The 11,444-nt window shown below is 35.8% G+C and overlaps 1 protein-coding gene across 1 annotated transcript in view; it reads right to left on the reverse strand.

Moving 5' to 3' along the window:
- Positions 1–946: 946 nt before the first annotated feature.
- LOC104538154 (voltage-dependent L-type calcium channel subunit beta-2) overlaps positions 947–11,444 on the reverse strand; it is a gene marked incomplete at its 3' end in the record, with an annotated part of 56,602 nt that continues 46,104 nt past the window's right edge. The window contains exons 6-9 of the mRNA XM_010181250.1: positions 7,884–8,017; positions 4,359–4,439; positions 3,999–4,057; positions 947–1,056 (exon numbers count right to left, since the gene is read on the reverse strand). Coding sequence (XP_010179552.1) covers positions 947–1,056; positions 3,999–4,057; positions 4,359–4,439; positions 7,884–8,017 — 384 coding nt within the window. The remainder of the gene's footprint in view (positions 1,057–3,998; positions 4,058–4,358; positions 4,440–7,883; positions 8,018–11,444) is intronic.

An 11,444-nucleotide genomic window follows, 5' to 3' on the forward strand; every position in this document is an offset into this window, starting at 1 on the left:
TGACATTTGACCTCAAGTTCCTCCTTTCTGTATTTGAGCAGGGACTTGAACTTGGATGTCCCATATCTCAGCTAGGTGCCCTAACAGTAATACATAGACCTCTCATAGGATTCCTCTCAGCTAATTCCAGGTGGCCCTACATAGGGCATGAGCCAACTGCAACAGTGGAGTCACTGGTAGAGGAAAGGCTGAGGTCAGTCCACATGAGCTGAGACTCCGAAGTCACCACCTTGTCCTGTTTACTCTAAGGAAAACTGGGAATAACAAGCTCCAGCGTAACCACCTATACTGTAGATGGTGACATTTAGTTTAATCCTCTCAGCTGAACTTGTTTTTCTTTCTGGCTAATAAATGTTTAATTACTTATACAGCTGGACAAGCTTGAGTACAAAAAGACTGATGTAAGATGACAGATACGCATGCTATGAACCTAGCTACATAATTTTTTAAAAATGTCTCCCCTTTTCCATCCTTCATTTTTTTACCACCCTCAGCATTAGTTTAAATGGACATTACATTCAGAAAAATTGTACTTCAATAATTTTTTCAGGTCTAATATCAGTAGCTATCACTACTAGTAATCTTATCAAAGATAACGCATAATTTCAATAATATCTATATAATTTCAGGTATTCTGAAACCATCACTTCTAATTAATCAGAAGAAAACATTTCTTCAGATTTTATTTACTTTATGGATGGCTACTTCTCCCCACTGAGGCCAACAACAAAACATGAAAACAACACAAGCAGGATAAACTAAAATCAGCGCTATATGAAGTTTATCTGGTAGTGATTTTAAAATAATTTCTAGTGCCAGGATTTCTGAATTATGGGAATCGTGATTTTCTCACAGCAGAGAGAAGGCTATTTTTAGCTTGCAGATATGAATTGAGAGTAGTATACTTTACAGCAAATGTGTAGATGGCATCATTATAGGTACTTACCTAAACTTGATCTTGTGTTAGATCGCTCTATTATCGCATGCTTACTGGGGTTGTTTAATACTGAGCGTTTGGCAAGCGAGATGTCTGCTGTAACTCGTGTAATTGATATACTGCAAAAATAAAACACAGAAATAGGACAGAATATTATTTATCTTGCAGGGATGTGGGGAGAAAAAGAGATTTAACACTAGAAGATGGCTAAGACTACAGGAAAACAAGTTTTCCTCAGTAGCATAGTGTGCTTTGCACAATATGAACAGAGAAGAAACTTACCCAATACTGTTACAAGAACCACTGATAAGACATCTCCCTTTCTGCACAGTTCCACTGACTGCAAAGCTACATGTGTCTGGGGAGAGGGAAGGCAGGAGGAGGTCAGAGATGTGTGGCAAAAGATGGGAGTTCACTTGGGGCTCCAAGCCTGATGTGTTAGACTTTGCACCAGTATCCCCAGTATGAATAGTCTGGTTTCTCCTTTCCCTAATTTTAAATAATTTTTTGAAAAGCACTAAATGACAACCTGGCTTACCGTCACCATATGTGCCGGACATACAGGGATTTGTAGAGTTAACAGGTAAAGGTAAGGCTTATCAGGGAAACTAGTACAGTCATATAACTCTTATTTTTACTGTCCAGTTTACTAGCATACATCTTTTAACAGAGTGTGAGAGTTACCTATAATTTTCCAGAAACATCCAGCAACTACACTGGCCACCCAAAAATGTGGACTGCAACACAGAAAAGCAAGCAAATGAAAACTCTAGGCTGAGTATCTGGCAGGCTCAGTTTTGTGTTTATGAGAAAAGATGAGCCAAGAAAGAAGTGGTTACTTCCAGCTGCTTGCACTGACCTGCTACATAACCTTCTGCATATTCTTCTTCCTAGGAAAACAGTTAATTCTGTTTTGATTTACAGAGTCAAAATGCATCCTCTGGATAAACTCCCTTCCAAGCTCTCTGGTCTAAGGAGGTTTAGGGGTGACATTTTTCCAGTGCTGAGAATTAAAGCAGATTGATATTCCCTTGTTCTTCCTTGTATGATTTTACTTGCAGTTTAAAAGGAGGAAATGGATTTGCTAAGAGGGAGGGCTCCTCTCTAGATGCTGTTCATCTGAACTGTAATCTAATAGGTAATTTCCCAATGAGCTCAACATATACATATTTATCTAAAAATGTATCCATAAAATGTATCAAAGCCAGAAGCTAATACAGAAAATACAGAAAAACAGAATTATTTGCACAAAACTGATTAGTAATATAATTTTGGAAATTTAGGCATAATTAAACTTAAGCTAAAAACATAACCAAAGATTGTGATTTCTGGCACAGCTCCTCACAGCTAAAATGAACTCCAATGTGTAATTTGTGTACTCATTAGTTATCTTTATTTGCTAACTGTTTAACACTACAAACTTTCATAGCTGCTTTTTTTGTTTTTCATTTTCTTTCTTCCCTGGCAGTCTTCCATCATACATGCAACAGAAAATATTTTTTTCTCTTTTTCAAATGCAATTATGGCATCTTGAACAAAGATAGATTTATCAGTCTGAAAATGTGATTTTAAATTTTAAGATCTTTTAAAGTCTTTTTAAGGCCATTTTACTGTCTTTTGAGATATGTAACACCAGGAAGAACAAGTCTGGTCTCAAAGCAAAGAGTATGTATGTTTATATAGCAAAACAATTGCCATGAAAGTGGGGACAGCTTCACAGCAGAGTGGCTGTGAAAGCCGCAGTAGGAACCTAAGAACCTCCTGTACAACTTTGTTGAGGACCTTGAGTACCAATTCAGATTGCTACTGATGTTTGGCATACTTCAAATCTGCTGCTATAGATATAGATATCAACTGTATTAGGAATATTTGTGGATTCACCCTGCCACAATTGGATCTACAACTGAAAATTAGATATGCTCTAAAATACTTTAAGACATAAAGATGGAACATTTTTTTTTCTGCTTGCAACACTCATTATTTTGTCAACTTCCAATTCTGAAGGTGCATATCCAAGCTTTGACAACCCTGACTAGTATAAAAAGGGACTACTAAGTGGTTAGGTCTCAACATCATCATTCTGACTGAGAAAATCCAACAGCTTAAACAACGTCTGGTATTTTAAAGAGCTAAAGCTATTGACAGGAAACCTCAAGCTCCCTCTTGAAAGTTTGACAGCACCAGGACAGACAGAATAGCATTACTGCTCTGCCCACTTCCAAACTAAATAGAACATTCACTGAAGTTACAGATACTGTAACAAAACCTTCCCATTTTTTCAATTTCCACCCCCAAATGCCAATCCACTAGCACATATTAATCTGGGGGCTGATCCAGTAGCAATATAATCACATGTGGAGAATCCACCTCATGTCTCTGATCTGTGGGTCCATGATATTTGAATTACAGAACATGCTTTTAGAGATGGATTATTATTTGACATTTGTACTACAGTAATGCCTGGAGGCTCAAATACAAATCAGATTGGACCTTGCTGAGTGCGCTGTGGGGGACAGGCTGTAATTGCTCCCAGATCAAAGCCCAGTGAAGCGCAGCCTGTCTGCTACCAAGGGTGACCACATTTCAGGAAGATGGGGGACTGACCTTTCCTCTAGTGCTCCTTTTGAGACTTCCCATTATACAGTCCAGCAGTACTGTAAAACCTAGCTCCCAGCTTGAGGGATCCTGAGTTTGACAATCATGTACATTAGATAGTCTGAATCTCCTATCACTGTTTCCAAGTTAGATGCCACTGTAAGCAACTATTGCTGAGGTGGAATGATGGGCCCTCATCAGCTTGCATAGAATCCAGGATGCATTGATGAGATATCACTTAAAATACTTAAATAAATGATTTTTTTAATAGTACACATTTATCAAATTTGAAGATAAATATCTAGCAATTCTGCTAAGAAAGTACTACAAGTCCACTGAACAAAGAATTAGTTGCCATTCTTAATCTTCTACACATACTTTGCTAAGAATGTTATTATTTCTTAAAAACCTGGTAGTACCTAAACAGGACCTGAGGTCAAGTAGATTTGCACCACAAAGTACTTACCGCCCTTCGAATCTATGTTTTAAAAAATCAAATAATGCTTTTTGCATCATATCTGTTACCTAGAAGCAAACAAACAACAAATTAATAATCACATGAGAAACTCATAATAATTGATGCTAATAATAATATGTAAAAAAGTTAACAGTAAATCTTATATCTGAGTAACATGATTGCAATGTAAGTAATTTATTCTTAACATGAATCCTGATATGAAAGCAGGCACCTGGTAGAAGTAAAAACTGCCTATATTTTTGTCTATTATATAAATTATGTAATTCAGCTTCATTACATTTGAACATTCAAACACAAATGAAGCAAAATATTTTTAGCAAGATAAAATTACTCACAACAATCACTTACCTCATATCCCTTCAGAGAAGGACCCACTAAAACTACTGGTCGCATAGAAGGCACTACATCATAGGGAGGGATGTGCTCTGTCTGCGAAACAGAGAAAGCTTTCAGCATCACAGCACCTACAGAAAGCTTACACATTACTTACAATATTAGGAACTCTGAATTTCCAGTGATGTCACCAACACAGGAATCATTAATTTATTAACTTTTCCCAAAAACTGGTAGTACCAGATAAGGACATAACAGGTTCAGGGATTTATTTTGAAAATCCTTTTCTTCAACTCTTCGTTTTCCTCATATTTTCATATTTGCTTTGGAAAGCTACAAACCTGTTACTCTGGAGACATTCACATGTCTCACTGTAAATCCTATCTAGTTAATTGAAAAGGTTATTTCCAATAGCTAATGATTTGAAATGTTTGACTCTAGAGCTATGATATATGTTTCCAAACAAAATTTTACATAGGCATATTATGAAGGAGAAAAATAAAACAAAAAGGGAGAGGAAAAGCATAACACATCTCTTATTATGTTCAGATTTGCCCACTGCTGGAGAAAACATTGTGACACCACTGCAAATTCCCATGGGAGCATTCATAGCCCGACTTACACATCTGCATCCGCAATTCACTTGCAAATCAAATAAAAATAATGACTGATGAAGTTAGCATTTATAGAAAATTTTCATAAACAGAGCTTGGGATAGCAATCCTTCCACTTTGGGAAGTTCCCATCACCACCCAAGAAAGGATTCTGTTAGTACAATATTCACCAAACTACTTACTGATGTATCATGGAAGATTTATAAAAACCATTTTAAAATACAAAGATAAAAAGATTGCCTTGCTTCCAAAGACTGCAAAAATTTTTGTATCATTAACAAAAAATATATGAACAAATTAAACTGTTTGCTTTTTTCTTTAATAAATGGCTATTCAATATATATCACAAAGAATGAGTCTTATCAGAAAGAGTTTTTCGTTTGTAAGGGAACGTTTGGTTTATCTTTGTCTTGGGGGAAAAAATGATTGAAAACCAAACCCAGGAATGTGTGGGTGATATGGGAAAAGGTATGCCAGATCTATTTTTCAGATGCCTGCATAGTACAAATACATCAGTCAAGATCACACAATACAGTCATTGTTTGTTGTTTCAGTACTCAACGTATCCCAAGGTTTTTCACAATAACATGAAAATAAGTATATACATTCCAAAACACAAAAACAGAAAGACAGACATTAATACAGTGACAGCACAAAATGCCACACAAGCAGCAGTCTAAAGCAGTCTCTAGAACATGGAAAACATTTTTGTGAACGTTTTCAATGTAATTTATCTTATTTTTTTGTTATCTGTAACTTCACCAGATAATTAGTAACATAAGAATGAATACTAGTGCCCAAGGCATTATAAGCATGTGAAATTAGTTTATTTTACACAGTGCAGAATCTGACTCAACACATTTCAAAGCAAAACCCTGCAATTATGCTATGCCAGTATCAAAATGCAACCCTCCAGTGTTCTTGATAACTAATAATCTGATAAGCATATTAGAGACAGATCCTAAGAAAATTTCATTACAGACGTGTGATTGCTTGTAGCATGAGTGTCCTGATGCAACAGATCTTTGTCTTAATGTGGCTGGCTCAACCAAAAGTATTCATGCTAGAAGTTAACCAGCTATTTGAAAATTAGAAAAAGCACAGAAATTAACTTATTTGATGGAATATGGGGTATTGTAAAAATCTGTTATGTCAAAACAGGCATTTTTTTCCCTCTAATCTTCACAGCTTGAAGTAATGAAGCTGTCAGCAGAAAATTGAGCAAAAGTTATCTATGCTTCTAATGGAAGCATTGACGTTCTTTAATTTAGAATCAGATAACCTAGTATTTTCTAAGAGACTGGCATTGAGCTTTACAGCTTTCACTTGCAGATTCAAGTTCCAATATGAACTTGGAATAAAAATTAGCACAGCTTTGACCATACGGCTTTTGCTCAGTGGTTTGACAATGTATGATTAGTTTGGGATGCCACACAGTATTTACTGTATATGTCAGTATTACAAAAAACACTATAACTAGTAATGGTTCTGCTATGAAAGAAAAAAGGCTCCACAGAATGAAGAGCAAGATGAGACTGGCCACCATGCAGGTCCAAGGTGGTTCATCTAGGAGTTGCATCTTTGAAAGATGCTTATGCAGATAGCATCCAATAGATGTCAATATGTATTATTCTTCCTTAGCATTTATACTTGGTTATAAATATGGTTAGATAAGAAATTACTCAGAAGGAAAAAACTGCTGTTGATTTCCAGAGTGGGCTGTGAACGACATGGTACATAACAGACTCTGCTGAAGCAAATATTGGTGACTTTGGAAATGAGAAAAATCCAATATTATTTTAAATAATATTTTAAAGAGAAAAGTGAGAGAAAAAAACTTTTATTTTCTAAATATGAGAGCATCCACAGCAATGGCAACAGTGTCACTTGGCACTGTTTATAAGCACTATAGCAGCCTGTTGTTCCAGTAGATTTAAGTGAGTGGTTAAAACAAAAGGAATAAGAGCTATGAAGACTGAAATTTAAAAGCAAATAATTAGAAATATGGTATTTCACTGCATGGTTTGGCTGCTACCTAATGTCTTGATAACTTATTCTAGCAATGATCCTAGAAACATATAGCAGTTTGCTGTAACAGGATGCCAATTGCATAATTCTGTAGTTATCTGGGTTATCTATGGAGAGACATTGGCTCTCCTGGGAACCACCAGTACCATTTCCAATAGCTGAGATACTAAGAAAGACTGACTGATGGATGGCAGGAACATTTGGCTGATAATTTATACATGACAACAGGAAAAACTCAAAGTAAACTGTCAAAACAAGTCTGCAGTTTTCCACTGGTCTCATTCACCTGCAGACATTGCACCTGGTGAATTAGAAGTTTAAATACTGACTAAATTGACTAATTTTTTCTAAGTCAAGTTTGAGCACCTGGTTAGATTTCAATAATTATTTAAATAGGCTGAGTTATAAGGAAAAAAAACAACTTGAGAAAGATAGAGACAGAAAGAATAAGCATGCACTAGAGAGGTGCATTATATGGATTTGTTAAAAATAAAATTCTCAAACTTTCAGAAGGCCTTCTAAGTATGTCCTGTTATTCCATCAAAGAGAGTAAGTACCGTAGCAGAGTTGCATGGATGCACTGAACTTGGAACTGTTTGTTTTCTTGTACTGAATCCAATAGCAGCTCAATACATTTCTTCCTTAATTCTAGAACAGCTCTATGTTTAATCTGGGGCAATAGTGCTAATGATGCCAGTGGCAGGATAAACACAGGATGTCGATATAAACTTACCGATTTCTGCTTCTGCTTAGCTACAGCAGCATGGAAAAGAAACAAAGAACAACAAAGCATGCATGTTATTGGCTTGTCAAAGGACACAGACAGTTAACAGGACTAGAAATGTGACGCAGTGCAAGTGAGCAGGTGGACAGATGGGAGCTTGGAAGTCGATGTTACCTTCTTAAAGAAGGGCATTCTTTTCTCTTTGGAGTGGGGTGATGTTACACTGTTTGCACTGGGTTTGGGGGAGCGATGGTTTGCTGGAATATCATTTTCTTCTGCATCTAAGCCAGTGGCATCTATATCTATAGCTATACATAGACAAACAATTCAGAATTATCAGATGACAGGGAAACTAAAGGTAGGTTAAAAAGGAAATAACAGGTGAAGAAAAATGAAACTGTCCAGAGTAATAAATAAATAAATAAAATTTAAAAAGTCAACCATGAGTGTAAAACACAATAAAATAAAGGTAAAAAGACAGAAGGTGATCTGTACTGGCTACTATAACATTTTCCTCTGATGCCCTTTTGCACAGCCACATCGGACATACGCAGAAATACTCTTACAAAACAGAGCAATGGCCAAGTTCCTTCTTGTTACACCAGTGTAAACCCAAACTATTTAATTGGAATAGTAAGACTTTCACCAATGTTAAAAAGAAACTTGGAGAATAACATTGGAATTATTTTACAGCAAGTAACACTAATTCAAAATGGATATCACCAACTGAAATTTGAAATGTCATTAGCATGTCTACAGGAAATTAAGAAACAGAAGAAAAATAAGTTTTGAAGACAAAATCAGCCTGATACTGGTACAACAACATGCACATCTCCAAGTAGACTACAACTGGCATTTTTAACCATTTTAACTAAAAATGCACAGTAGTCATAAGACACATTTATTAGAAATAATAAAAACAGACCTACTAACAGTGAAATCTAAAAAGACTGGGTAGCAGAAGAGAGGAAATTCATTCCAGCTTGTCTCAGAGACCTGAATCCTGTTGTAAAGAGTGAGGATGTAGGCAGGACAGAATGGAAGTGAATAAAATGAACCACTGCTGTTCAACCTCTACCCCAAAAGATTACACAGCACACAGCACTTATACCATTAATATAAAATATTTACCCTCCTTAGCAAGTATGTAACAATAGTTTAAGCAAAAATCATCACGGACCCATAAATAAACACGTTTTCAAAATGCAAAGCCATGCTATCCTGAATGCTGAGTCCAACAGATACCTGCTAACTACATCAGAAACAAAACCAAACCAAACTAAACAAAAGCCTTCTTGTTTACAATGCTCAATCCTGATCTTAATTAATGTATTAAATTTGTCTTCAGAAAGCAAGTACATAGACAAAAGCAACCCACAAGCACACTGTACAACATCATCCTTGCGTGTAAAGATCTCACTCGCCTCTTGACACACCCTGGTAACACATGCTTATCTTGCCGTCCCATTATGTCAAACCGAATCCAACTCTAAATAGATCTGTAAGCAATATCATTTGCATTGACTTCAACTAAACCCATAATTAATCACTGCAAACTATTATGAAACCACCTCTGTGACCTGCTTTCAGCTGCTTGATGAGTGGGATATCAACTAATACAGTGGCATGTGCTATTAAATTATGCAACAAATAAATATTTCTGCCAAGCCTATGTGCAGCTACTGAATTAAGAGACACCTGGGACAGTGATGTCCTCTGTTTAAGTAAAGTATATTTTCCCATTTGAATTATCCACAGATCTATTGCCATGACACCTGACAATCCTTGAGTTACAAATTGTGCCTTTGAGCCTGTCCTTGCCAGGAACGCCTGTGAGAAGATCTGCACCCTGTTTCTATACTTCTGCTCCTAAAAACAGCCACAGAAATCACGTAACATTTTCTTCTAGCAACACTGTTCCTTCATCCTCTTCATAAGTATAAAAAGAACACATTATCTCTTTCTTGAATACGGGCCAGCACAGATGCTATAAATCACTCATAATAAGGCATATTAAAACTCCTTCGGTTCTACGTTCAACTAAAACCATCAGTAAAGAAAAATCAAGGTTGTTAGGCTTTTTCCTGTAAAAAAGAAATGCAGCATTTGATCAGCTAGATAACAATGTATCATTTTTCATTCTCAGTTATCACGCTACGTAACATCTTCTAGTTCTTTTATTGTTAATTACCTTTAGTTCATTGGGTTTTTTTCAAAGTAATTTTCACCATTATCCTCATCTTGTTTGGTGGCCCATGAGGACTGTATGGACTGATAACTATATCAATATAATATTGATTATTTAAATGGCTATAAGACTCCTTTTCATTTGTTTTTAACTGGTTCTTCATCCAGTTTGGTTTTTTTTTTTTGGTTGGTTGGGATTTTTTTGTGGCACTAGTTTATATTGAAAAAAATCCTTAACTCAAAGTCAAAAAAGGAAGTTAACTTTTTCAGTTACAATCTCTTCAACTCATTAAATAATTTATGAATTTGTCATTTATTATACTTTCAAAACGAGGAGGCCAGGGAATAACAGTTGAACTGTATTTCAAAGTCACTTGAGTTCTTGTGTTAGTCACCAACCATGCCTCTTTCATCCTTCTTGGGATGTCTTCCCAAGCAAATCTTAAGATCACAGAATAAGCTAATGTACACTATAAAGAAATATTCACCAAATCTTCAATGCAGCTGAATAAATTTAACCACTTTCTTCTTTCTCCAGAAAAACAGGTTTCTGAAAACTACTGTCTGAACAAATGACTCAATTAAATGAAAACTACAACATCACTAGCAACCAGGCAGATGCTGCCCATTCTCTAAATTCTGTACAACAATTTGTACTGCAAAAACACCATCATTGAAAAAGCAAGCCTTAACAGTAAATATAACAGTTCAAAGCCAACATAAAATAAAAGATTAAGGCCTGTTCTACAGACTTGTGATGGACACATATTAGTAAACTAAAAGTATATTGTCCAAAAAAATAAAAAATGGAGCTAGGGAACTTAAGTAGAATTTTGCTAAACAAACTGAAATTGTAATACAGTTGGTTGTTACAAATAAATTCATGGCTTCATAAGACAGACAGATATATTTTTCAATCAATTTAATCAAATGATTCTACTACCATAACTTGATTGAATTCCTCCTTCCCTTAATGTCCATATAATACTTTAAGATTGTCAGGATAATTTTAACATGCCTGCTCTGTAGACCAGGCTCCATATAGACTAATATAACTGGAAAATACATGTCTTTGCCTCAGTAGAGAAGGCACTAGCAGCATTTATTAATATTTTCTGATTTTGGGAATTCAAAACGTGCATTTTCTCTCTCAGGAGAAGATAAAACATCCAGCAACACAGCAGCTGAATTTAGTTGTTTGGGGTTTTTTTAATCTTCTGCTACACTTTTCTCAAGGAGCTAATGCCAGTTTCTTGCACCAACTCGCCATGCATTTGCTTCATACCTCTTGCATCCAGCCTAACTAAAGCTAAATCTGTCTGCTGATGTTTTAAGTACAAAACAGTATTGGTGAAAAATTTGTCATAAAAGGAAAAAAATGTCCATTATGCTAGCATTATGTGAAGCACATCCTCATTACCAGAATTTTGAACCTAGAAGTTCCTGTTATAAAATAATGCCATTCTTGATGCTACTGCAGAAACCTTTCAGGAGTTTTTACTCTTATTGCTGCATTTTCTCCCATACCAGAAGGTACTTTTGTTCAGC

The sequence above is a fragment of the Mesitornis unicolor genome, unplaced genomic scaffold (assembly GCF_000695765.1).
Source record: "Mesitornis unicolor isolate BGI_N332 unplaced genomic scaffold, ASM69576v1 scaffold523, whole genome shotgun sequence".
NCBI classification, from domain to species: Eukaryota; Metazoa; Chordata; class Aves; order Mesitornithiformes; family Mesitornithidae; genus Mesitornis; species Mesitornis unicolor.